Source organism: Meles meles, chromosome 17, assembly GCF_922984935.1.
Source record: "Meles meles chromosome 17, mMelMel3.1 paternal haplotype, whole genome shotgun sequence".
NCBI classification, from domain to species: Eukaryota; Metazoa; Chordata; class Mammalia; order Carnivora; family Mustelidae; genus Meles; species Meles meles.
This window is the reverse complement of record NC_060082.1, coordinates 38635699-38662072: the sequence shown is the minus strand read 5'-3', so window position 1 is coordinate 38662072 and position 26374 is coordinate 38635699. Positions and strand designations below refer to the sequence as shown.

Here is a 26374-nt window from a genome sequence, read left to right as displayed (position 1 = left end):
CAGCAAGCCTTCTGTTCCCTCATCACATCATCCTGAATAAGGAGAAGGTTAATGTGTTGACATCTCACAGCGTCTAATTCCACCTCCCTCCACCCCCAACCTTAATAAACACTGCTGTCATGATGAAGTTTTAGAACATAGGTGAGGTTCGATGGGATGAAGTCCGGAGCCGATGACCAAGAAAGAATTCTTGAGACATCTTTGGTGCAAAATAGTGGTTTATTAAAACATGGGGACAGGACCCATGGGCAGAGAGCGTTGTTGCCCTGCGGTTATGAGAGGTGGCAGGTTAGGTACCACGGGGTTGGGGGAGGTAAGGAAAAGGGAGGTTTCAACAGAACTTTCATATACTAAAGAGGACCTACAAGATACTGGCTACCAGAGGCCTGGCCATTGCCAAGGTCGTTTTCTCCCCCTTTTCAGCAAGCTATTAACATTAAGATGTTGGAATATTCCTAAAGAATGTCACATAGGTCCCACCCAGGAGTGGGTCTGGGGGAAGGCTGCACGGTGTTTGCTTTTGCTTTGTCCTCAGCCAGCCTTCTGTTCCCTCAACAGTCATAAGCCAGGAAGACCTCAAATGGGAATCTTTTAAAACACTGTGAACCAAGCAAGCACACTGAAACGAAAGCCAGTAACGCTGTGTTATCCATCCCGTTATTTATGTCTTAACTGCATAATAACACCTCACTTGTAAATAAGGACCTTTACCATAATTCTGTGCAGCTTCTAGGTCTAGCTGTAGTCCTGCTCTGGACGCGCTCCACAAACCAGCGGCAGAAAATCACGCAAGATGACTAGCTTTCCGAACGTCGCAGACGCCGTGGTCATCTGCACACATCTGCGTGCACCTGACTGCCCGCCCGGCGCCCAGGTGGGAAGCTCCCTACGGAGCTAGGTGGTGCCATGCTTTTACCCCTCCTTCATCGTCCTGGAGGTTTCTAGGTTTGGGGTTCATTACAATTCCGGCTCACACTAACTTTGCACGGAGCAGGGTGGGACTGGAACCCGACCCAGAACCCAAGCGGAGCGAAGCGGACGGAAAGGTGCGGGCAGCAACCGCGCGCAGGCGTGTGTCCGCACAGCGGGGAACAATAAAGTTAAGCGTGTTCAAAAGGGGTCCTTGTCATCCAGGGCCCTCTGGACAAGCCTGCAAAATAAGACTCCCAGAAAGTCCCTGGGGTTGGCAGGTGTCGTTGTTCTCGGGGGCGTCTTCCTCACTCGCGGTGGGACAGGACCTGCGAGACGGCGCGAATGGCAGGCGGGCGTCTGCGGGCGGACGCAGGCGGAGAGGGCGGCCCGGCGATCGTCGTGGGCAGCCCTGCGAGGACCCCGGTCCCCGTGGAGCTGGCCGCCCAGCTGGAGCTACCCTGACGCGCGCGATGAAGCCAAGACCCGCGAGGTTCGTGGACAGCAGGCTGAAGCAGCGAGTCGTGCAGGTGGATACTGTGCGCGGCCCTTTCTCGGCGGCTTCCAGGCCAGGCTGGACCGGCCGCCCGTCACGGCCCGGGTCCTGGGCGGTGCGTCAGCCGCCCTTACGCCATGCGGAACTTCCGGGAGCCGGGGTCCGGGCGGGTGCGGCGCCTGAGGAGTCGGGGAAGGGGAGAGTGCGGCCCGGGAAGAGCCAGCGAGGAGACGGGTGCACTGCGGAGGCGACGGGATGGGACGGGGGCGGATACAGCGCCTGAGGAGTCGGGAAAAGGGCGCGTGCTGCCCCGGAGGAGCTGGGACGGGGACTGGTGCAGCCCGGGAGGAGACGGGAAGGGGGCGGGTGTAGCGCCTGTGGAGACGGGGAAGGAGCGGGTGCAGCTCGGGAGGAGCCGGAACGGGTCAGTTCAGCACCTGTGGAGACGGAGAAGGAGCGGGCGCAGCACGGGAGAGACGGGACGGGGGTGGGTGCAGCGCCTGTGGAGATGAAGAAGGAGCGGGTCCAGACCCGGAGGAGACGGGGAAGGGGCGTGTGCAGCCCGAGAGGAGACTGGACGGGGGCGGATGTAGCCTCGGAGGAGCTGGGGTCCGGGCGGATGCAGCCCGGGAGGAGCCAGGATGGAGGCGAGAGTAGCCTGAAAGGAGCGAGGACGGCGGCGGGTGCAGCCTGGGAGTTGCTGGCGAGAGGACAGGTGCAGTCCAGGAGGACCAGGGACGGGGGTGGGTGCGTGGCATGGATCAGACGTTGTAGTAGGCTCTTGCCTACGGGTTTTTCATTTTCAAACTCATCTGTAGAAAGCGATGTGTAGTAAATGTCTTGCAGTGAGTGGCACAGTCTGCCAGCAGTCTTAGGAGGAGGGAGAAATTTCTCAGCACTCCGTACTCTGGGAGCTATATTTTCTTTCCCTTTTGCTTCGCCAGTGCTGTAGTCCCCTTTTTGGATGGGTCTCTTCCTGCCAGACTCTTAAGTGTTGGAAGTGCCCTGAGCTCCTCCTGCGCTGTTTCTCCAGACTCTTATTCCTTTCACCTACTTCCTAGGTGGTCTCCTCCAGTGTAAAATCTTTAAGTACTATCTATATGTTTTCTATACATTCACTAAAATTACTAAAACATAAAGTTAAATATAAATATATGAGTATAGAAACAGATTCAGTGAAAGTATATGTACATTTAATTTTTATTTTTTAATATTTTACTTATTTGAGAGAGAGAGCATGAGTTGTGGGGGCAGGGGACAGAAGGAGAGGGAGCCGAGACTCCCGCTAGCAGAGATCCGGACTTGGGGCTGGATCCTGGAACTTGGGGCTGGATCCTGGAACTTGGGGCATCATGACCCGAGCCCGAGGCAGACGCTTCACTGACTGAGCCACCCAGATGCCCCTATATATTCACGTTAATAAGTACTGTCTGTATAGTCCCAAGACTCTTGTGTCTAGTGTGGATTTTATCTTGAATAACTGTTTGCCTACTTAACATTTCCTCTTGAATGTCTGATGGGTATCTCCCACATCATATCCATAACTGAATATTTTTTTTTAAAGATTTTATTTATTTATTTGACAGAGAGAGATCACAAGTAGATAGAGAGGCAGGCAGAGAGAGAGAGAGGGAAGCAGGCTCCCTGCTGAGCAGAGAGCCCGATGTGGGACTCGATCCCAGGATCCCGAGATCATGACCTGAGCCGAAGGCAGCGGCTTAACCCACTGAGCCACCCAGGCGCCCCCATAACTGAATATTTTTATATTTTCCTCCAAACCTGTCCTTTCCTGTTGTTATCTGTTTCAGTAAATGACACTACTATCCATCCAGTTGTAAGGGCCAAAAACCTTAACAACCATTACTACTCCTTTGTTTTGCTTTCTGTAACCAATTAGCAATTTATTTGGCTTTACCATCAAAATATACTGCAAACCCGGCCATTCTTTCCCCACTGTACCTCCAACCATCATAGCCTAAACCGGTTCGATCTCTCTTAGTTCTACCTAAGGTCTGTTCTTTGCAGGGCAGCCAGGGAGGTCCTTTCAAACGGAGTTTGGCATGGCCCTGCTCAGAAAACCCCTTCGATGGACTCCCAGAGTATCTAGAGAAAAACCCATCATAAAGAGTGTGATGTAGTCTGGCCCCTGTCTACTTTTTTGTCCTGTTTCCTTCTGCTATCCCCCTCACTTTCACTGTCGTCACCACACTGACCTCAGACATGCCATGCACAGGACCTTCATTCCCACAGCTCAGCTGCCTCTGGATGTTCCCACCACTGGCTGCTTTGCTTCGTTCAACAGGTGTCTCAACAGTGATTCCTAATGGCTGAATCCAGTGGCCCTTACGCAACTCTTCACCATTTCACATTATCCATTTTTCTCTGTCGCTTTTGCTTTGGCTCATGAAAGCAATAGGTTCTTACGGTTTAAAATAGAAGGGTCAGAAATGCATAAAAGGAAAGAAAGAATCCCTTCATCTTCATTTCTGTAGGGGTAACCATGGCGAGTTTCTTTCTTTTTTTTTTTTTTTTAAAGACTTTTTCTTTTCTTTTCTTTTTTTTTTTTTAATTTATTTATTTGACAGAGAGAGATCACAAGTAGACAGAGAGGCAGGCAGAGAGAGAGAGAGGGAAACAGGCTCGCCGCTGAGCAGAGAGCCCGATGTGGGACTCGATCCCAGGACCCTGAGATCATGACCTGAGCCGAAGGCAGCGGCTTAACCCACTGAGCCACCCAGGCGCCCCCATGGCGAGTTTCTATTGTATCTTAAAGTTTTGTACATGTGTACACACTTGTGTCTATATATTCATGTGTGCGTGTATGTATATATATTTATTCACACATAGAGGATCACCTGATCTCTTGTCACTGGAGGCATCTATGCTGAGACCATTATCCTGTGTTAGTGATTCTTGAGAAGAAACTGCTGTCTGAAGTCAGGCATGCCTTGACTGGATGAGCAGCAGGCATTGAAACTTGGAAGTGGGCGGACATTCTGGGTTTGAAATCTGGCCCTGTAATTTACATGCTGCCAAGTAAGTAAGTAGCCTTTTAAAGTCTCTTTGAGACTTTCCCCTCTGTAAAGTGGGGGAGACTAACTTCCCTCATGGGACTGTGAGTGCTGCTCGAAGAATAAATTAGAGGCCTGCAGCAGGTGCATGGAGCCTTCAGTTTCTTGGGAGTTTTTCCCGGTGCCTCCAGGCCAAGTAATACCTGCTAGGTCTGTTTATTAAACAGTTAGATTCAAAGCCACTTCCTGACTATTTAATCCAAGTAATTTTTTTTTTTTTTAAGATTTTATGTATTTATTTGACAGAGAGAGATCATAAGTAGGCAGAGAGGCAGGCAGAGAGAGTGAGAGGGAAGCAGGCTCCTCGCCGAGCAGAGAGCCCGATGTGGGACTCGATCCCAGGACCCTGAGATCATGACCTGAGCCGAAGGCAGCGACTTAAACCACTGAGCCACCCAGGCGCCCCTAATCCAAGTAATTTAGTAGCTTTTTGAAATAAGTGATATATAAAAATGGGAAAATTAATATTGTGTTTCATTCTTAAATAATCATACATGAGTTGGGTTTGTGTGCCTTTTGGGTCATTTTGACTCTGACATTCTCATATCTGATTCCACATTAAATTTTGCAAGGGATTTACTTACAGCAACTGCTGAAAATCCAGTTTTGCAAAGATCTGACATCATCAAAAAGTGATTTAATATTGAAACCATGAGTTGTCTCTGGCTAGCAGTTCCTGCAGTATTGGACAGGTGGTAAATATTACGATGCTCCCTCAGATTTAAACAGCCCTTCATGCCCTTGTGAGCCTCGTGCTTTGTTCTGGGGTATTTGGGAATTTAGAGTGTAATAGAGTGTAATTAGAGTGTAATAAGCCCTCACTTAACTACCTTGCTATTCTAGTTATTGGTACTGTGCTATCATAGTGATTAATAATGTTAAATTCTCTGATTCCAGGCTTGATAATTATGTAGTGATTTTTTTAATGTTTCTGATATGCTTAATAATGAAGAGTTTACATTAAAGCATAAATGTTTGAATAGCTCAATCTCTGATTAAAATCACTGAGTTTAAAATAGTGTTGAATGTTTGTCTTGTTTTCTGTTGTAGTACCTCACCAGTAACAAATGTGGCAAATATGTGGACATTGGAGTCTTAGCATGTGATTTACAAAGAATGTACAGGTAAAGAGATGTAATCTCCTGATTCATGCCTTTATTTTTAGTTTCCATCCAACAGTCCAGTTGATACTATTTGCTGCTGGCATTTGTTCACCAGTCCAAAAGTTTAGAATTCAATCAAGGTATAAAAAGATTTATCAATTACCTACTATATGCAAAATGCTGTCCTTGTTACTAAGGGAAATGGCTGCTGCTTCCCTTTCAGTACCTTACAGTCTGGTCAGGAGTATTGCCTTTTTTCCCGTCTCATTAAAGAATTAAAACCATCAGGTATGATCTCCCTGAGCTTCCTGGCTACCTCAAAACATCTCTAGGCTTCCCCCTAAAGATTCAGTTTTTCTCTTCTGTCTCTAACCTCACCTTTCCTGATATCTCACTCCATGAATTATCACAACTTTGTGTATTTCAGACCCTCTGTTTTCCTTTTCTCAGTACACTAGTTTACTAGGACTGCCATAAAAAAGTATTGGACAGGGTGCCTGGGTGGCTCAGTGGGTTAAAGCCTCTGCCTTCGGCTCAGGTCATGATCCCAGGGTCCTGGGATCGAGTCCCGCATCGGGCTCTGCTCGGCGGGGAGCCTGCTTCCTCCTCTCTCTCTCTGCCTGCCTCTGTGCCTAATTGTGATCTCTGTCTGTCAAATAAATAAATAAAATCTTTAAAAAAAACCCAAAAAACACCAGTTGTATTGGATTAGTTTGCTTCAGTGCTCTGTCCTGTGGGCCCACTAGGATGGCCTCCCTGTCCTTTGGAGGGACAGTGCCACTTGTCAGATCTGGGCCCCCTGGGCCCAAGGCAGTGGCGGCAGCCCTCCAACCTTTGAGCCTCCTTTAGAGTCATTAATACCTTTCCTTGAAGGGTCATGTGTGTCCACAGCTGATGGCCCATCCCGTATAATCTTAGAACTCCAGTCGCATTCCTTCACTTCATCCTTCCTGTCTCTTCCAGTACAACCTGCCAGTGTTTCTGATGCTGTAACCTCATTTCTTTTTTTTTCTTTAAGATTATTTATTTATTTATTTATTTATTTGACAGAGATCACAAGTAGGCAGAGAGGCAGGCTGCCTGCTGAGCAGAGAGCCTGATGCAGGGCTGGATCCATCCCAGTACCCTGGGATTATGAACTGAGCCGAAGGCAGAGGCTTTAACCCACTGAGCCACCCAGGCACCCCTGTAACCCCATTTTTTTCCTTCTTCTTCTTTTTTTAAGATTTTACTTGACAGATCACAAGTAGGTAGAGAGGCAGGCAGAGAGAGAGGGGGAAGCAGACACCCCATTGAGCAGAGAGCCTGATGTGGGGCTTGATCCCAGGACCCTGAGATCATGACCTGAGCGGAGGGCAGAGGCCTAACCCACTGAGCCACCCAGGTGCCCCTGTAACCCATTTCTTTTTTTTTTTTTTTTTTTTCCCCTGTAACCCATTTCTAATCAAGAAAAATTTATGGGGTCCTGGGTGGATCAGTTGGTTAAGCGTCTACCTTCGGGGCGCCTGGGTGGCTCAGTGGTTTGGGCCGCTGCCTTCGGCTCGGGTCATGATCTCAGGGTCCTGGGATCGAGTCCCGCATCGGGCTCTCTGCTCGGCAGGGAGCCTGCTTCCCTCTCAGCCTCTCTGCCTGCTTGTATCTCTCTCTGTCAAATAAATAAATAAAATCTTTAAAAAAAAAAAAAAAAAAAGCGTCTACCTTCGGCTCAGGCCCTGGGATCAAGCCCTTGCTCAGTGGAGAGTCTCCTTTTCCCTCTGCTTCTTCCCCTGCTCATTCTTTCTCTCTTTCTTTCTCTGTCTCTCTGAAATACATAAAATCTTAAAAAAATTTACAATAGTGAAATGTAAACTCAGAATTTGCTTGAAAATAAGCTTTTTTTTTTTTTTTTTAAATTTTTATTTGTCAGAATGAAAATAAGCTTATGGTCAGGGTGAATACAGTTACATATACTTGTGCAAATTAATGTGATCAATTTAGATTGAGTCTAATGGGAAAATGTTGGGAGACCACTGTACTAAGATTCTTGTTATGTTTTTCAGTATAGACTACGGTCGAAGAAAAAGAAATGCTTTTAGGATTCAGGTAGAAAAAGGTGAGTCTTTTAGTGTTAGAGCTGAATTATTGAAGTTATTATTATTATTAATGAAGTTAAAGAATTGTTTTAGGTCATGACATTTTTCTTTTTGTTTCAGTATTTAATATAATTACTAGTGAGAAAGAACTTAAGGATCTAACAGAATTGGAAGATGAACATCTGGCAAAAAGAGCAAGACAAGGCGAAGACGATAATGAGTAAGGATTACAGGAAAGGGACCTGTTTTTCTTAAGTAGGAACCCAATCACATTGCATTTCTATTTGCAAAATTTTCAGTGGCTCTTCATTGCCAGCGTTGGCCACATGTAGTACTTAACCTGTCTCCAGATCTTTGCTTCAGGCCTACTGAATGCTCACAGTTGCCCAAAGAGGACACATTTTTGTGCCTTTGTATGAGTGGCTTTGTGTAACTCCCACCTAGCCTTCAAGATGCCACCTTAGTGCCTTTGTTGGGCCTTCTTAGATGCCTTTCTGCAGGTTTCCTTAACTCCTATTTATAGATATTTGTGATGATGCTTGTCATATGGTGTTGAGATTGTTATGTGTGTATCTGCAACAAACCCATCTCATTATCTGTGTTTTCTTCTGCCCTAATACAATGCCAGATATGTAAAAAGGTACCAACTAATTTTGTCATTTAAAAAATAATATTGAGGGTTTTTATCATGAATGGGTATTACAATTTCAAATGCTTTTTATGCACTTAATGAAGGATTTTGTTAATGTTTTTCTCCCTTTGTTCTATTAATTTGGTGAATTATGTTGATTTTTTTGAGTGTTAAGCCAGTCTTATATCCTGGGAAACACCCTACTTGGTCCTGATGTATTATCCTAGTTAGATACTGGAAAATCCTGTTTGCTAATCTTTTTTTGTATGTGGTTATGTCTCTATTCATACGGGTGTACATTATTTTCTTTTAAAGATTTTATTTATTTATTTATTTATTTATTTATTTTTTAAATTTTTAAAGCTTTTTTTATTCATTTGACAGAGAGAGATCACAAGTAGACAGAGAGGCAGGCAGAGAGAGAGAGAGAGAGGGAAGCAGGCTCGATGCTGAGCAGAGAGCCCGATGCGGGACTCGATCCCAGGACCCTGAGATCATGACCTGAGCCGAAGGCAGCGGCTTAACCCACTGAGCCACCCAGGCGCCCAAGATTTTATTTATTTAACAGAGAGAGAGGCAGCAAGAGAGGGAACACAAGCAGGGGAGTGGAAGAGGGAGCCCTCTGCAGGGGTCTGTCTCAGGATCCTGGGATCATGACCTAAGCTGAAGGCAGATGCTTAATGACTACCACCAGGCACCACCTTTTTTTTTTTTCTCTTTTGCAGTTTCTTCATCAAGTTTTGGTATTAGGGTTATACTGACTTCATAATATTCGTTGGAAAATTTTTTTTGTCTCTATTTGATGAAAAAGTTAGCATAATGTTACTGTTGTTCTCTCTTAGTTTGTTAGAATTCACCTAGAATTCATGTTGACCTAGAGGCTTCTTTTTGGAAGGGGTTTAGATAACATTTATTTTTTGCTAGATCTAGGGCTCTTCGTATTTTCTTTTTCTTCTTCTGTCAGTGTTGGTATATTGTGCTTTTAAGGGAACATTTCCATTTCAGCTAGGGTGTGGAATTTGTTGACGTAAAGTTCAAGATACCCTCTCATGGGGCGCCTGGGTGGCTCAGTGGGTTAAAGCCTCTGCCTTCGGCTCAGGTCATGATCCCAGGGTCCTGGGATCGAGCCCTGCATCGGGCTCTCTGCTCAGCAAGAAGCCTGCTTCCCTCTCTCTCTCTCTGCCTGCCTCTCTGCCTACTTGTGATCTCTGCCTGTCAAATAAATAAATAAAATCTTTAAAAAAAAAAAAAAAAAAAAAAAAAAAAAAAGATACCCTCTCATTTTCCTTTCAATGTCTATAGTATCTGTGTTGGTAGCTCCTTTTCACTTTGCTGCCTTTTCATTTGGATTTACCGTCATTTTCTTAACTAGTTAATATTTTTTTCTTTCCAGTTTTGCACTATTGTTTGCATAGTAAATAATCCTTTAGGACATATCTTTGTATACTTTTTTAAAAAGATTTTACTTATTTATTTGACAGAGAGCATAAGCAAGGAGAGTGGCAGGCAGAGAGCGAGGGAGAAGCAGGCTTTGTACTGAGCAGGGAGCCCCATGTGGGGCCCCACGTGGGGCCCTCTGTGGGGCTCGATCCCAGGACCCCGGGATCAGGACCTGAGCCAAAGGCAGACACTAACCAACTGAGCCACCCAGGCACCCATTTCTTTCTTTTTTTTTTTTAAATGTTAAATTCCTGAAGTGGTGTGTCTGGGGTCAAAGATACATTTTTGAGATTTCTGATACATTTGGAGTTGTCTTCCAAACAGTTGTCTGGGTTCATACTCCCAGCAGCTTTGTATAAAGAGTGCATTCCTTTTTCTTTTCTTTTCTTTTTTTTTTTAAGGTCTTATTTATTTCTTAGATTGAGGGAGAGAGTGAGCACAAGGAGAGGGAACAGCAGGCAGAGAGAGAAACAGACTTCCTGCTGAGCTGCTGAGGAGCAGCCTGATGCGGAACTCCATCCCAGGATGCGGGGATCATGACCTGAGCCTATGGCAGATGTATAACCGACTGAGCCACCCAGGTGTCCCTAAAGAGTGCATTTCTATGCACCCCTGTGGTCCTAGTAGTACTATTCTTTAATCTTTGCCAGCTTCCTAGGTGAAAATTGATATATTTTTATTTGTAGTTTTTTGATAACTTGTGAAGCTCAATTTTTTTGACTGTTCCATCTTTTTTCTGTTAGTTGCTTGCTTATGGGTTTTGTGTTTCATTTGAGAGGTATTCGAATTTTCCATATTAGTTGTCAGATATATTTGTATAAAGTAATACTACCTTTTATAGGTATTGCACATGCTTGTTCCGTTTTGCCATTTGTTTTTTATTTTTGTTTAAAATATCTTTTGGGGCACCTGGGTTGTTCAGTTGGTTAAGCAGCTGCCTTCGGCTCAGGTCATGATCTCAGGCTCCTGGGTTCAAGTCCTGCATCAGGCTGTCTGCTCAGCAGGAAGCCTGCTTCTCCCTCTCCCTCTGCCCTTACACCCTGCTCATGTTCTCTCTCCCTCCCCCATCTCAAATAAATAAATAAAATCTTAAAAAAAAAAAAAGTGTCTTTTGATTAGACAACTCTTGCATCTTTACCTAGTAAATTTGTTACTTAGTTATTTAATTATGGCTTGATGGAATATTTCCTTTTTTTTTTGCATCTGATATTCCTAATGAGACCCTTGGGTCAGATAGGAATTTGCATTTCACTTTTATTTATTGCTAGGATTAAGATAACCACAATTTATTAAGCATTTATTATGTACTCTAAGGACTTGGCGAGCTTCTGTTGAATCTTCTAATAAGCCAGTGAGGTGGACATTATTTATTCTCCCTCTTTTAGATAGGGAAGCAGGTTCTCACGGAGATTAAGTAGAAGCTAGTAACCAGCACTGTTGTATGATGAATACAGATTTCTTTTAACTCCAAAGTCTGGACCGTTAACCACCATAATTTTTTGCCTTAGTATATGTATATTTTAAAAAGTATTTATTTAATTTCTTTCCGTGTTCCAGAATTCATTGTTTATGCACCACACCCAGTGCTCCATGCAATACATGCCCTCCATAACACCCACCACCAGGCTCACCCAACCTCCCACTCCCTCCCTCGAAAACCCTCAGTTTGTTTTTCAGTCTCTCGTGGTTCATCTCCCCCTCTGATTTCCCCCAACTCCCTTCTCTCCATCTCCCCATGTCCTCCGTGTTATTTCTTATGCTCCACAAGTAAGTGAAACAGTATGATAATCGACTGTCTCTGCTTGACTTATTTCACTCAGCATAATCCCTTCCAGTCCTGTCCCTCTTGATAAAAAAGCTGGGTATTCATCCTTTCTAATGGAGGCATACTATTCCATAGTATAAATGGGACATATCTTCTTTATCCATTTGTCCATTGAAGGGCATCTTGGTTCTTTGCATAGTTTGGCAACTATGGCCATTGCTGCTATGAACATTGGGGTACAGATGGCCCTTCTTTTCACTACGTCTGTATCTTTGTGGTAAATACCCAGTCGTGTCTTAGTATATTTTTTTGTTTGGGTAGTAATTTTTTTAGGATGTGGGAGAAAAGCCTTTAAAATGTTTCTTTTCCTCTTCTTACTGAGGTATACTGAAAGCTATTCAGATGATGATTCAAATATGGAAGACTACCCAGATCCGCAGGTAAGTCAGACATTTAATGGACCCATTTTGCTTTTTTTTTTAAATCATTATGAACACTCCTTAAAAAAAATCAGTGTGGAATAGAATAAGAGACTTTGAACACCTCCGTCAGTAAATAATTGAAAACTTTCTGTGTTTAGTGTTGAAGAATTCTCTGGATGGCCATCCTTTCAGTATTTGTGCTTATGGCCTATTTTATAAGGAAAAAAAGGGGAAGAGAGTGACCAGAAATAAGGGCATATGGGAAGAGAAAGGGGAATTAACAGTAAAAATTGAGAAAAGGATATATTTTCTGCCAAAGGGCTGACATTGCCAAGAAGTAGGCTTTGATTGAAGGGAAATGTAGAAATAATATGCCAGATGATTTGTAACTTACTATATTTTTTCCCTAATGGTAATTCAGTTCTTAAATTTATTAACAAAGTTAGAATGATAATGAGTTCTATCTGATTATGTATTGAATTGATGGGATAGTAGTGACTCTCCTTGACAACCAGCTCATTTTTAGACCTGATTCTGTTGTTTTTTTTTTTTTATTTTTTTATTACTTTATTTTTTGAAAAGATTTTTGTTTATTTATATGACAGAGAGAGAGATCTCAAGTAGGCAGAGAGACAGGCAGAGAGCCCAATGTGGGACTAGATCCCAGGACCCTGAGACCATGACCTAAGCTGAAGGCAGAGGCTCAACTCGCTGAATCACCCAGGTGTCCCATTGTTGCTTTTTTCTTTTTTTTAAAGATTTTATTTATTTATTTGACAAACAGAGATCACAAGTAGGCAGAGAGGCAGGCAGAGAGAGAGGGGGAAGCAGGCTCCCCGCCAAGCAGAGCTCCTGATGTGGGGCTCAATCCCAGGACCTTGGGACCATGACCCGAGCCGAAGGCAGAGGCTTTAACCAACTGAGCTACCCAGCCACCTCCATTGTTGTATTTTTTAAAAGCGAGTTTACTTACTTGACTTTATTTAACTTTTTATTTAACATTTATTAATTGGTGCATTAACTTGAGGTGAAGTGGGGGGACATCATTTGTGACCAGTAAATGTTTGTTTGTGAAGCATCTTATTGTGAACCCCTGTGTTTTCTGGCTGAAATGCTGTGAGAGAAGGTGGGTAGTGGAATGTACAGGTAACTAGCTTCCCATGAGTACCTTCAAGTAATTCATGCTGATGTCATGTTTCTGCCAGGCAGCAAATCACATGAACAGCTCCCTACTCTCCTTATATCGGAAAGGACATTCTGATTCTGTTTCAAGTACTTCCGAGATGGAGCCCAGAGAAACCGCTGGTTCGACCCCATGGACACCTTCGGGAACAGGCTCCATCCCTTTAAAGACCCTGGCCAGAGGTTCTGAGGGAGGGTGGTTTATCGACAGAACTGGTGGAAAGATGGACCTGACAGATGAGAAGAGTAATCACAAGAAGCCAGGATCTGAGATAGAGGTATTTTTTAGTGGAATTTAGCCCTAAGTAGTTGGAGCACATTACCACCTTTTCACTGAATGTAATATCAGCAGATTCTTAATGTTTCTTGAAGGACATGGGGATTTGGAAGCATACAGAGAATGAGGTCACGTCGCCACCATTTCTGTTCAGGTCCAAGCCTTAACTACTGAAATAACCTCCCCCCAGTTTATTCTCCATACATAGATATCATTTTGTTTGTTTAAGATTTTATTTATTTGAGAGGGAGAACACAGGGAGAGGGAGATGCAGACTCCGCATTAAGCAGGGAGCCCATTGCAGGACTAGATCCCAGGACCTCAAGATCTTGCCTTAGCTGAAGGCAGACACTTAACTGACTGAGCCATCCAGGCACCCCACAGATGATGTTTTTACAAGTCAGATTCTTCCCATTCATGTATTAAAAATGGCTTTGATCAGTCTAATCCAGGGCCTTATAGTAGCCAGGAAAACTGTGCACATGGCTGCCCTACTGGCTCTTCAGTCATCTCAGCCACTGTGGCCTTGAACACCCCATGCATGCTCACCTGGGGCCTGTGCACTTGTGCTTCTATCTGGAACTGTCCCCAGATTCCTGTGACTCACCTCTTGTTTCCCTGTAATCTTGTCAGTGTCCTTTTCTGATGTGTAAAATATCCCGTAGTTGGATACCGTTTTTCTGACTCTCCTTCATCTCCTTTTAGTCAGGCACTTAGGACCACTTAAGCTTACTGAGTAATTCTCTAGTTGGGTTTTTTCTTTGACTTTCCTCACTAGAACATCAGCTTCAGAGGAATAGGACCTTTGGTTTGTTTAATAGTGTCTCCCTGGCTAAAATGCAGCTAATGGGGGTGCCTGGGTGACTCAGTCATTCGAGAGTCTGAATCTTGACTTTGGTTCTGGTCATGGTCTCAGGGTCCTGGAATCAAGCACAGCATAGGGCTCTGCTCTGGGCATGGAGCCTGCTTGAGAGTCTGTCTCTCTGTCCCTACTCATGCATATGTGTACATGTACTCTGTCTCTCTGTCTCTGTCTCTGTCTCTCTCTCTCTCTCTGTCTCATTCTCTCTAAAATAAATAAGTAAAATCTTAAAAAAAAAAATGCATGTGACATGTAGTTGTCACTTTGTTGAATTAGTGCCTGATGAGCCTTCCAAGGTGCATTTACCAGTGTGAATTAAAAAATAGGTACTTCGGGCATGTGTTACAGAAAGTTGGTTGTTCTTGGAGGAAGGGAAGTTAGTGCTAAATCAGCATGTGTGGCTCACTTTGAGCTTAGGGTAATGACTTCAGGGAGCCTGCCCAAATGGTACACCACGAGAATATACAGTGTAAGCTGTGTAAGTAGATAACCTTTTTTTTTTTTTTTTAAATATTTTTTATTTATTTATTTGACAGAGAGATCACAAGTAGGCAGAGAGGCAGGCAGAAAGAGAGGAGGAAGCAGGCTCCCTGCAGAGCAGAGAGCCCGATGCGGGGCTCGATCCCAGGACCCTGAGATCATGACCCGAGCCGAAGGCAGCGGCTTAATCCACTGAGCCACCCAGGTGCCCCTACCTTTTTTTTTTTTTTTTTTTTTAAAGCTTTCTAAGTTCCACATCAGGCTCCCTGCTCAGCGGGAAACCTACTTCTCCCACTCCCTCTCACCCTGCTTGTGTTCCCTCTCTCACTGTCTCTCGGTCAAATAAATAAATAAAATCTTAAAAAAAAAAAAAGGAAAGAAAGAAATACTGGTGCTGTGATTTCGAGCAGGGCATATAGAAACTTCTTTTCTTTCCAGGATTCCAAGGATGCTTCTCTTCTGGAGAGTAGTGAAAAAAGGAAAGGTAGGCTGAAGAGCAAAGGAAGCAAAAGGAAGAAAGACCTTCAGGAAGCAGATGGAGAAATAGAAGCTGTCCTGAAGCGGAAAGGTGAGCTGTGAGTTCCGGGGGGTGGGTGCGGGCTGACCAGTGGGCTCAGGGAGTAGTGTCCTCAGTCCCAGCACTCATGCCTGGACCTGCTGTGTGCAGCGATGTCTGTGAGAAAAATCTTCACTGTCCCATGGACCTTGGTTTCCTTAGACATTATTCAGTAGAATTCTGAGTTACTACTGAATCACTAATCTTTTCATCTCTTTTGTGTACCAGCTAAAGCCAAGGAGTTAGAGTTACAGGTCTCCAAGGTGAAGTTTGAAGATGTTGGAGGCAATGATATGACATTAAAGGTTAGTTCGAGTGCAGAATTTTACTGAGATGGGCTTATTGTCAATCTGTTATACCAACAAAGTCTGCCTCTTTGTTTCTGGTAGGAACTGGGTGTGGAAAGGAGCCTAGGGAGGGGAGAAGGGCAAACCTGGCTTGTACCTTCAGGGTGCTGAGGGTTAAAGAAAATGTAGTACCTTCCACTTCGCCACGACTGGAATTACAGTGTACGGAAGATACGTGTTTTGTGAGTGGTACTGTTGTGACAGAAGTAGGAGTGACAGTTACTGTTCACTTAGCATCTGCTCTGTTCCACTTCCCACGCGTCACGTCCATGACGCCGCGAGGTGGGTGCTCTGACAGCTGGGGGTGGGGGCATGGAGAGGGTCCTCCACCAGGCACCAGAGCCGGGCTGCAGCCTTGGCTTCAGGCTAGTTGGGAGGACAGGCCGATTGCTTCCATGGGGTCCACTCTCCTCTTGGTCCGAGAAAGACGTCTTTCATGTCTGTTCCCTGGCAGGAAGTCTGCAAGATGCTCATCCACATGCGTCACCCTGAGGTGTACTACCACCTGGGCGCCACCCCGCCGTGCGGAGTCCTGCTGCATGGGCCGCCGGGCTGCGGAAAGACCTTGCTGGCGCACGCCATTGCTGGGGTGAGGTTGGCCTTTGCTTCTGTGGCTTTTGGTCCTTGTGTCCTTGTTGTGCCTCTTTGGTCATCCTGAACCAGACTTGGCATCTTCTCTGGAGGATTGATCCCTCTCCATTTTCTTTTTTTTTTTTTTGGTTTTATTTGTTTATTTGACACACAGAAGGGGCACAAGCAAGGGCATCTGGGGCAGGTGGAAGGAGAGGGAGACTCCCCGCTGAGCAGGGAGCCGGGTGCGGGGCTCTATCCCAGGACCCTGAGATCATGACCTGAGCCGAAGGCAGACATCTAACCAACTGAGTCACCCAGGTGCCCTGATTCCTCTCCGTTTTTCCCTCTTTCCTGCTGTTGTGTGCTTTAATGCAGCCAGTTACTTAGATGGCAAGGTTTGGATGGGAAGCAAAGTGATGTGGCTGTAGACAGCCTCTTTTTAAACACGCAATTTATGTTTTGGCTACTTTCTTACCCTTTAAGCCAGTGCTTCTTAAAAGCAGTAAATAAGAAAATGAAGGATCGTATTGTTTTTCACAGAACTAAATTTACTCAAAATTTCCATTCAGAGTCATATTCCTACGCTTTTTTTTTTTTTTTAGGTTTTCTTTAATTTTTTTTTTTTTTTAAGATTTTATTTATTTATTTGATAGAGAGAGAAATCACAAGTAGGCAGAGAGGCAGGCAGAGAGAGAGGAGGAAGCAGGCTCCCTGTGGAGCAGAGAGCCCGATGCGGGGCTCAATCCCAGGACCCTGAGATCATGACCTGAGCTGAAGGCAGCGGCTTAAACCACTGAGCCACCCAGGCGCCCCTTTCTTAAATTTTAAATAATACCTGTACCCATTGTGGGGCTCAAACTCATAATGCCGAGATCAAGAGTCAAACTCACCATCGACTGAGCCGGCCAGGCACCCCATGTTCTTATAGTTTTTAATATGAAAATAGCATTTCTAAAATGATGATCTTAGGTGGCAAAATACAAAGATAGCAATCTTTCATCCCATCAGATTTTTCAGAAACTGTGTTGGGTGGTAAAATGCACAACATCCGAGTGACTTCAGTTTAAAGAATAGCATTTAGGGGCGCCTGGGTGGCTCAGTGGTTTAGGCCGCTGCCTTCGGCTCAGGTCGTGGTCTCGGGGTCCTGGGATCGAGTCCTGCATCGGGCTCTCTGCTTGGCGGGGAGCCTGCTTCCCTCTCGCTCTCTCTGCCTGCCTCTCTGCCTACTTGTGATCTCTCTCTGTCAAATAAATAAATAAAATCTTTAAAAAAAAAAGAAAAAAGAATAGCATTTATTCCTGTGACTAGTAGGTTAGTGCTCTGCACAGGGAGCTCGTTCATACAAGAGAACTGATGGATTTGCCTCATTTGTTCCTCTGTTTTAAGGAAACTATTGTGTGACCACCATGTGGCAGACATAGAAATATAGTGAGGCATATAGCAAACCCAGTCTTGTAGGAGAGGTTGCGTGAGGCCGCCATCACACAAGTAAATGTACACAGTCAACATCAGTCATGAATGGGAAACTTGGCGGGGGACCGTGGGTGGCATCTCTGTGGGATGCCCATGGCTGAGGCAGTGATTTTTCAGAATGAGTAGGAACGTGCAGTCAGGTTGGTTATTGTGTGCTGCGGGCGGGGTGGGGGCGGCTAGTGCTGCACTTGCCTCTCCTTTATGTCGGGAGCCTATGCTCCGACTGGTAATGAGCACCTGCCCCAGACCAGGTGAGACAAGCCAGTTGTGCCAGTGGGATACAACTGTGTCGTGACCCTGCTTCTCCTTTCCAGCAGATAAATAACTAGAACTTTCTGGCTCAGCTCTAAGCAGGGGGAACCTGTCTCTGGAGAGTCAAGTCCTTTTACTCAGAAGAGGTGACAGCAAGGTTGCAGAGTGCCTTTAGTAAAGTGAACACAAGTGGCAGGTGTCCAGGTGCTGTGTTTGAGCAAACTGTAGATTTTTTTTTTTTTAAAGATTTTATTTATTCATCAGATAGAGATCACAAGAGGCAGAGAGGCAGGCAGAGAAAGAGGGAGAAGCAGGCTCGCCGCTAAGCGGAGAGCCTGATGCGGGGCTCGATCCCAGGACCCTGAGAGCACGACCCGAGCTGAAGGCAGAGGCCCCAACCCACTGAGCCACCCAGGCCCCCCAAACTGTAGATTTTTTTTTTTTTAAGATTTTATTTATTTATTTGACAGAGAGAGATCACAAGTAGGCAGAGGCAGGCAGAGAGAGTGAGAGGGAAGCAGGCTCCCTGCCGAGCAGAGAGCTCGATGCGGGACTCGATCCCAGGACCCTGAGATCATGACCTGAGCCGAAGGCAGCGGCTTAAACCACTGAGCCAACCAGGCGCCCCTCAAACCGTAGATTTTTAAATAATGTTTCTCATCAGACCAACACAAAAAGATGAAGTTGCTCAGAATATCGGGCACTCAAACCAGGAAATTTTGAGAGAGGGACTGAATAAGGAACAAGTAGGAAAGATAAATTCTGACAACGTGATCATTCTTTCATGTATTTCTACCCAGGAACTGGATCTCCCGATTCTGAAGGTAGCTGCCACGGAGATTGTGTCCGGAGTGTCTGGGGAGTCGGAGCAGAAGCTGAGGGAGCTGTTTGAGCAGGCCGTGGTGAGTCCGACTCACGCTGGGTCCATGTCGTCAGGTCGCCCATGGTTAACGACTGAGAGACCGCGATGGCTAAATACTTCCAACTATTCAGGGGTACCGACTGTTGGCTAGACTCACCTGTTTAATGTGAAGTCAGGCATAAGTGTAACTGGTAAGGAGTTTCAGGCTGTCGTAGCCAGTGGTTGTGTGTTGAAAATAGATTGTCCTGGTCTTGTTTCCTTTCCCTTTTACTTTCCCCATGTTAAGTTTAGCAGACAGTTTGTAAGCAGTGTGAAAATTGTTCACCTTTAGGATTATCTCATTAGAAAAGCAGCCATAGAAATTCCAGGATAGGGCGCCTGGGTGGCTCAGTGGGTTAAGCCGCTGCCTTCGGCTCGGGTCATGATCTCAGGGTCCTGGGATCGGGCCCCGCATCGGGCTCTCTGCTCAGCAGGAAGCCTGCTTCCTCCTCTCTCTCTCTGCCTGCCTCTCTGCCTACTTGTGATCTCTCTCTGTGTGTCAAATAAATAAATAAAATCTTTAAAAAAAAAAAAAAGAAATTCCAGGATAAACTCTTCTCTACTTGCCTCATTGAACCAGTGAAAAGAAAATCCTGTTACCAGAGAAATTATAGATTGGATTTTATCCCAGCTCTAATTCCTGCTGTTAAAACATGGTAGACGACAAAAAAAACAAACAAAAAAAAACATGGTAGACGACCAACGTTCCTGTTCCCTGTTACCTAATGAAACAGCACTAGGGGCCGTGGGTCGGCGGATAAAACGGTCCAAGCAGATCACTTGGTGCTTCTGTCCGGCTGAACTCTGATGACCATCACTTGCTCCTCTTTGCTCTTTTTCTCACTGGATTCCCGGTCGTGGGCAGATGCTGTTGTGCTCGCCCCCGAGACCACTGTCTGTGAGCTGACTAACTGGGTGCTGCCTACAGTCCTCGGCTGCTCCTTGGCCCGTGTTGTCACTGGGAGGATTGGAAGCGAGCTGGCCAGATCTTCCCTTTAGTTGCTGTGGTCCCCGTGGTGTTGAGACGCCTTAGCCGGGCTGAGAGCATGATCATTGTCCCTGAAGAAATAGGAATGAGCATGCTGGAGATTGCATCTCTCCAATAATTTTATTTAAATTTTTCATATTAACAGATCCTCCTCTTTTTGTTTTTATTGTGGTAAAATATGTTAAACTTGCCATTTTAAACATTTTTAAGTGTACAGTTCTGTGGTGTTAATAAATATATCCACTTACGTGTTGTGTGACCATCACCCTTAACGTCTCCCTAGCCTGACCGCGTGCTCACTGGCCACTGGCCACACCTTCCCTCCCCAGCCCCCTGCTGTCGCTCTGTTCCCCGTGGCTGTGGCTTTGCTCCAGGCAGTCGGTGCTTCTGTCAGAAACTCCTCTGTCCACTCTGTCCAGTCTGAGCTTTGAAGAACACACGGGGAAGGTTCTGGTCGTCCACACGGCAGTACTGGGGACTCCCTTCCCTTCCTTCCTCAGTGCGTTCTTACGGCTGGGTGCTGCTGGTTCTCCAGCTTGGCTTGTGCTCCTTCCTGGGTTGTACCTCATAGCATTGCAGATATGGCTCGCTGACGAAAGAATTTCAGTAACTTGTCACCACAAAGCATGGGTGGATGAGAGGGTTGGAAGCTTGATAGCCTGAGTGCAGTCTCTCACCGTTCTCTCTGCAGCGACTTAAGTCACATCAAAGCAGACATCATCATGCTGGGACCTGCCTTCTTCAGTGCTGCTCGTTGGCTGAAAGGCCTGCGAACTCCAGAATTTTAAAAAATATTACATACTAAACTACGCTGCAGTGTGGAGAATGTCTTTGTGATTGTCTTCTGTGATATTTTTATTTCTAGTCAAATGCACCCTGTGTCCTTTTTATTGATGAAATCGACGCTATTACCCCCAAGAGGGAAGTTGCTTCAAAAGACATGGAACGAAGAATTGTAGCCCAGCTCCTCACCTGCATGGATGGTCAGTTTAAAATAATTCATTTTCAGATAATACGTTGTGAGTTCTTTTAATAGTGTGAGTAACATGAGGATATAAGACATTTGGGTGGAATAACGCCGAGTAAAATCCTTTTCCTAAAGGATCGTATCGTTAGTTTTTTGGAATACATCTTACAGTTATTTTAATGTGTTTATGCGTGCACGTGAGCATACTAACATTGTCTTGCTTTGTACAGTGCTGCAACTGCACCACTCACATTGTTCTAGGACTTGCTGTGTGTATTTTAATGCTCCTGAGAAATGTGGCTGTTTTAATGCATTTAAATTTACCTTTTAACTCCTTTTTTTTTTTTTTTAAAAGATTTTATTTATTTATTTGACAGACAGAGATCACAAGTAGGCAGAGAGGCAGGCAGAGAGAGAGAGGAGGAAGCAGGCTCCCTGCGAAGCAGAGAGCCCGATGCGGGGCTCAATCCAAGGACCCTGGGATCATGATCTGAGCTGAAGGCAGAGGCTTTAACCCAGTGAGCCACCCAGGCGCCCCTGCCTTTTAACTCCTGCATGGTATTCTTTAGGACGGATTTATTTATATTGCGTGTAAGCCTTCCCGTTTTGATTGATGTTTAAGTTGTTTTGTTTTTTGCTTTACTAGAAGCTGTAGGGAATCTACGTGGCCCTTTGTGGTGCACACATGCTTTTCGAGGGTAAATTCTAAAAATTAAGGTAATGGTTAAAGGTTACATGCTTTCAGTTTTATAGGAACTGGCAAACAGCCTTCAGAAGGGTTTGCAGTGTACGCTTCCTCATCTTCTGAGATGCCCTGTGTCCATGTCCCTCCACAACCCCGACTGTCACCTTGTTCTCATGTTTGATAGGCTGGTGGTGATGATAGAGATCTTGCCTTGTTCTTTTGCATTTCCCTGTTTTTGCAGGAGGTGGATCATTTTTCTGTATTTCTTGGCTCTTTGTATCACCCCAATCCTTTTCTCATCCTGTGCTTACTGTGTAACTGAATTTTTTAAAATTGATTTGAAGGAGTACTTTATTTTAATTTGTTAAGGAAGCAATTCTTTGTTAAATACAGTACAGGTACTTTCTCCCAGTCTGTAACTTGTTTTTCAGTTTTGTTAAATTGTTTCTAGATAGAAATTTGGAGGGAAGGTAAATACACTTTAGGAACTAGATCCTGCACCGTGAAATAGCCTGGGGTTTACGTACACAAGGTACTTTGAAGTAGTACAGTTTTGGGGCTCCTTGTGGTGCTGGTTGCAGGTTGCTTAGTCTGTTGTTTTATTTTTGTGTAAAATTTTCTGGGCTTGTTTTGAGGCCTCTGTTCTGAATTACCATATTAAAGGTATATTGTTACCAGTTAAAAGATACTTGGTTCCCTAAGAAGGAGAGAGACCCCAGGAGGCATACTGAAGCACAATGCTTATCCCATGATGGTAGAAACTTTCTGATTTCAGAGATTTTACAATCTGGAGGAAAGGAACAAGTAGCGGGCCTAAGCAGATTACCCATTACTAGAACTTTACCGACAGTTGGGGTTAGTTAGGGTTTCCGGTGTGTCTCTGTGTGTGTGTTTTAGGGTCTTCTCTATGAACAGAGTAGAGAAAGCAGTCAACGGTTTGGTGGACACAGTCGTGCCCCAAGTAGTCTGTCCCAGGTGGTGGTTTTTCCCCTGCAGTTTGAGAATTTTATAAAATACTAATTCAGAGTTTACAAATTAGAATTTTAATAATTTAAAACTTTTAAGTAAATTGTTTTGAATTAGGTAATAAGGAGGCCACGTAAGAGCTAATTTTACCTAATTTCAAAAAACTTAAAACTCAGGCATAATTTTAATTACTAGGGGCTTGAAAGTATCTTAAAATATCTTGTCCGTGAGGAAAGTGATGCCAGGACCCTGTGTATACAATGGGTCATCAGTGAAGCCTGGGCTAGGCTCCAGGATTCTACATACACGTGTACAGCTAATAGGCTACCCGCAAATGTGTGCTTTGTTTTTTTTTTTTTGTTTTTTTTTTTTTTTTAAATATTTTATTTATTTGACAGAAATCACAACTAGGCAGAGAGGCAGGCAGAGAGAGAGGAGGAAGCAGGCTCTCCGCGGAGCAGAGAGCCCGATGTGGGGCTCGATCCCAGGACCCTGGGATCATGACCCGAGCCGAAGGCAGAGGCTTTAACCCACTGAGCCACCCAGGCGCCCCAAATGTGTGCTTTGTTTAGGAGAGCTGATGCCCCATAAACAGGTTTTACTCTGCGTGGAAGGAAGTAAGATTTTGCTTTTTCCATAATATTCTAAAATTCAAACTTGTGGCTAACGTAACATGAGTTTATCATGATCACATCATACTGGTGAAAAGGGAGAAGAAGAGTGGGATTTATCTTGAAGTTATTGGCAGGAGAGGGTGGCCAGTCCTCTCTGAGGTCTGATTTTCATCTTTCGTGGAACAGGAAAAAATAGCATTTTGACATTCATGCCATTACCGCCTGTTGATTCCCTATGGAAGGGTATTTCAGATTCCCACAACTGTTCTCATTGAGTTCTGTTACTGACCCCTGATACACTCAGCTTGCATCCTTAAGACCACAGTATCTGAGTGACCCGACCTGGAAGAAGGAAGGGAATTCCCGCCCTAGGTCATTGTCATAGCTGTGGGCATTAGACCCATGTAACCAGCCGGGGAGCGGCTTTGGCTCCATGCCAGCTTCAGTGCTGGGGCGCTCAGTGTAGGCACATTTTCATGGGAAGCATGTGTGCTGCTCATGATTATAATGTATTTCGTTTCCTTCAAGTTTTTCTTGCTTGTTCAGTGACTCTCACAGTGTGAATCTCTTCTTTGAGCTTTTATGTAGTTTTCAGAAAGTTGTTTTTTTTTTAAGATTTTATTTATTTATGTGACACAGAGAGAGAAATCACAAGTAGACAAAGAGGCAGAGAGAAGGGGAAGCAGGCTCCCTGCTGAGCAGAAAGCCTGATGCAGGGCTTGATCCCAGGACCCTGAGACCATGACCTGAGCTGAAGGCAGAGGCTTAACCCTCTGAACCACCCAGGTGCCCCAGTTTTCAGAAAGTTTTTAAGAGCTTTCCTGTCTCACTGACCACCTTGTGCCTCTCTTCTCAACCCAAAATCTGTCAAAGGAGTAGTTGCTGTCTGCTAAGTACAGGGTTGTGTTTGCAGTCTACTCTACACTCCCGTCACTACATGTCTGTCCCTGATGTTTTACTGAGGCCACCTGGGACAATTGTGGGGGAAACTCTGTTGGTCACATTTGGTGGCTTTCAGTGCTCATTTGTCCGAACTTCTGTTCTTTAGTTTCCTTGTCTAAAAACTACCTGTTCCAGGGGTGGCAGGTGTCGCCCGAGGGGCCGACTACACCCTAGCGCCTGGCACACAGTGAGCCCCTAGCAAGTGTCCAAACAGTGGCTCTCAAGAGCCTTTGCATCTGTCGACTGCCTTGCCCTGGGCATTGTTGGCACACATGGCTTAAACACGGGCACTGTCTTTTCTGTCCTTGTCCTGCCTGTCCAGCTGCTCCTTAGCCGTTCCCTGCCGTGCCTGCCTCCGTCCCCTGTCCCTCAGACAGAGGTGGTCTGTAAGGCTTCCCACTCGGCCTTCTTGGATCTGCCTTCTGCCCGTTTCCTAGCTGTCTGATGAGCAGCACTTCAGCAAACAATAAAAACGTATCTGTAGGGGCGCCTCGGGTCATGGTCTCGGGATCCTGGGATCGAGCCCCACATCGGGCTCTCTGCTCCGCAGGGAGCCTGCTTCCTCCTCTCTCTCTGCCTGCTTCTCTGCCTACTTGTGATCTTCTCTCTGTCAAATAAATAAATAAAATCTTTAAAAAAAAAAACGTATCTGTAACCTCAATTTCTAATCAGCATCGACTCCTCTTCCCCCTGCCGGATATCCCATGCTCCGTGCGCTCGGGCCGACCCGCTTCCCTTCTCTGTCCTCCTGCGCTCGCCCTTCACGCCCTTCACAGGGAATCACTTAGTGCCTTAGACTGCATGTGCAGCCTCATCCTGCAGCTGGGCCTCTCCCAGTTCTTCCCCGTGTTCCTGCCTCATTGTCTCCTCTGTCCCCTGATGGCTGCCATCAGATCACATTGAGCTCTCCCCCGCTCTCTTCCGCACTACTCTTAGAATTATCTTTCCAACACACACACCTTCTCAGAAAAACCTTCTCTGGCTTCCTGTGGGCTAAGGAATATTCTACAGATTCCTCATGACTCAGCCATTAAGATACTGAATTAGCATCCTCCTGCCAAGCTTATTACGTTGTTACCTGTGAGGAGTGTGACCTCCGACCTCAGGTCAGACCTCTGCTGGTCCGCCCTGGCTTGGTAGAGAAGAATGAGAGAGAAATAACACTCAGAAAGGAAACGCGCTGGACACTGCACTCTGCCATTCCTGAAACTGTCTCTAGATGATGCCAGAGCAACTGAAGACGGTAGTGTGTACCCGTCCTCCAACACCCAGGTATCCATGCCACACGGCTGTTTGGAGACCTGCACTGTGCGTTCTCGTCCAGACTGCCCACTGCCAGGCAGCCCTCTCTGAGCTCAGCACGCGTGCCTGTGCCTCTGCTGTCACTCACACGCTCTCTGCAGGCAGAACTTCAGTCACTTGGGTCTGCTTATGAATATCTTCCTTCCCTGAATGTGGCCACTTCTGTGAAACTGTGCTGTCTTCCATTTGTCTCACTGCGACGCTTTGTTTCTCCCCATCGCCATGTGTCACAAGATTTGTCCGGTGGGTTTCTTAATACACTGAACTGCTCGAGGACATTGTGTATTTATCCTCCTCTTGTCTTCCACGTAACAAGACAATTAGTAAATGTTAGCTTTGTATGTATATTGCCGTCAAAATGTACTGCTCTCTAAGCACTCAGGCGACTTACGGAAGTGCTGTTGTCCGCCATCCCCAGTGTCTTGTTCTATGCTCACCCTATGTCTGCTTCTTACCAGATCTGAACACCATGGCTACGACGGCCCAGGTCCTCGTCATTGGAGCCACCAACCGACCGGACGCTTTAGACCCTGCTTTGAGACGTGCAGGAAGGTTCGACCGAGAGATATGCCTAGGGATCCCAGATGAAGCCTCCAGGGAAAGGTATGCTCTTGGAAGATGAAGTTTATGCGTTGCTGTGTGGTCTGAATGGAATGGTTTGGAAATGAGGGCTGAGAAGTACCACGTAGCCTTTTCTTTCTCTCTTCGTTTCTGTGCCAGTAACATTGATTTGGAATCCACGGCTGGTGTCACTTAGTTGGGCGATTGGCGGAGGAACAACTTGGGGAGCTGTGGAGCGGAGCTGTGCTCGCTCTCCCATGTGGAGGTTACATCGAGCACCACACTCTCACCTGTTGCGCCAACCTGCTTAACCCACTGAGCCACCCAGGCGCCCCGCGCTAACCTGCTTAAGACACAGGTTTTGCAACAGAAGTCAGCCAGAGAGCTGAAAGACCTGTGTGTTCATTCGAAGCCCAGCCTGTCCTAGTTGTGGCACGGGGGTGGGGGAGATGTGAGTGTCTGTGGAGCAACGAAAGCTCCAGCAGCATCGCAGAAAGCAAAGGCCACACAGGAGGCACCGGTGAGGCCAGGGAGCAG

The 26374-nt window shown here is 45.6% G+C and overlaps 1 protein-coding gene across 12 annotated transcripts in view; it reads left to right on the top strand.

The window, feature by feature from the left end:
- Window positions 1-1244: 1244 nt before the first annotated feature.
- Window positions 1245-26374, top strand: part of NVL (nuclear VCP like) — a 104432-nt gene continuing 79302 nt past the window's right edge. For 2 of the 12 annotated variants that reach the window (XM_045982529.1, XM_045982528.1), the window contains exons 1-12: window positions 1245-1439; window positions 5527-5600; window positions 7619-7671; window positions 7772-7871; window positions 11870-11927; window positions 13115-13369; window positions 15149-15278; window positions 15495-15571; window positions 16068-16202; window positions 18712-18813; window positions 20666-20783; window positions 25735-25879. In XM_045982529.1, the coding sequence (XP_045838485.1) occupies window positions 1383-1439; window positions 5527-5600; window positions 7619-7671; window positions 7772-7871; window positions 11870-11927; window positions 13115-13369; window positions 15149-15278; window positions 15495-15571; window positions 16068-16202; window positions 18712-18813; window positions 20666-20783; window positions 25735-25879 (1304 nt within the window). In that variant the 5' untranslated portion in view covers window positions 1245-1382. Of the gene's footprint in view, window positions 1440-1463; window positions 2121-5526; window positions 5601-7618; window positions 7672-7771; window positions 7872-11869; window positions 11928-13114; window positions 13370-15148; window positions 15279-15494; window positions 15572-16067; window positions 16203-18711; window positions 18814-20665; window positions 20784-25734; window positions 25880-26374 lie in introns of those variants that run through there. The other 10 variants (XR_006815526.1, XR_006815525.1, XM_045982533.1 and 7 more) reach the window with 9 other exon arrangements.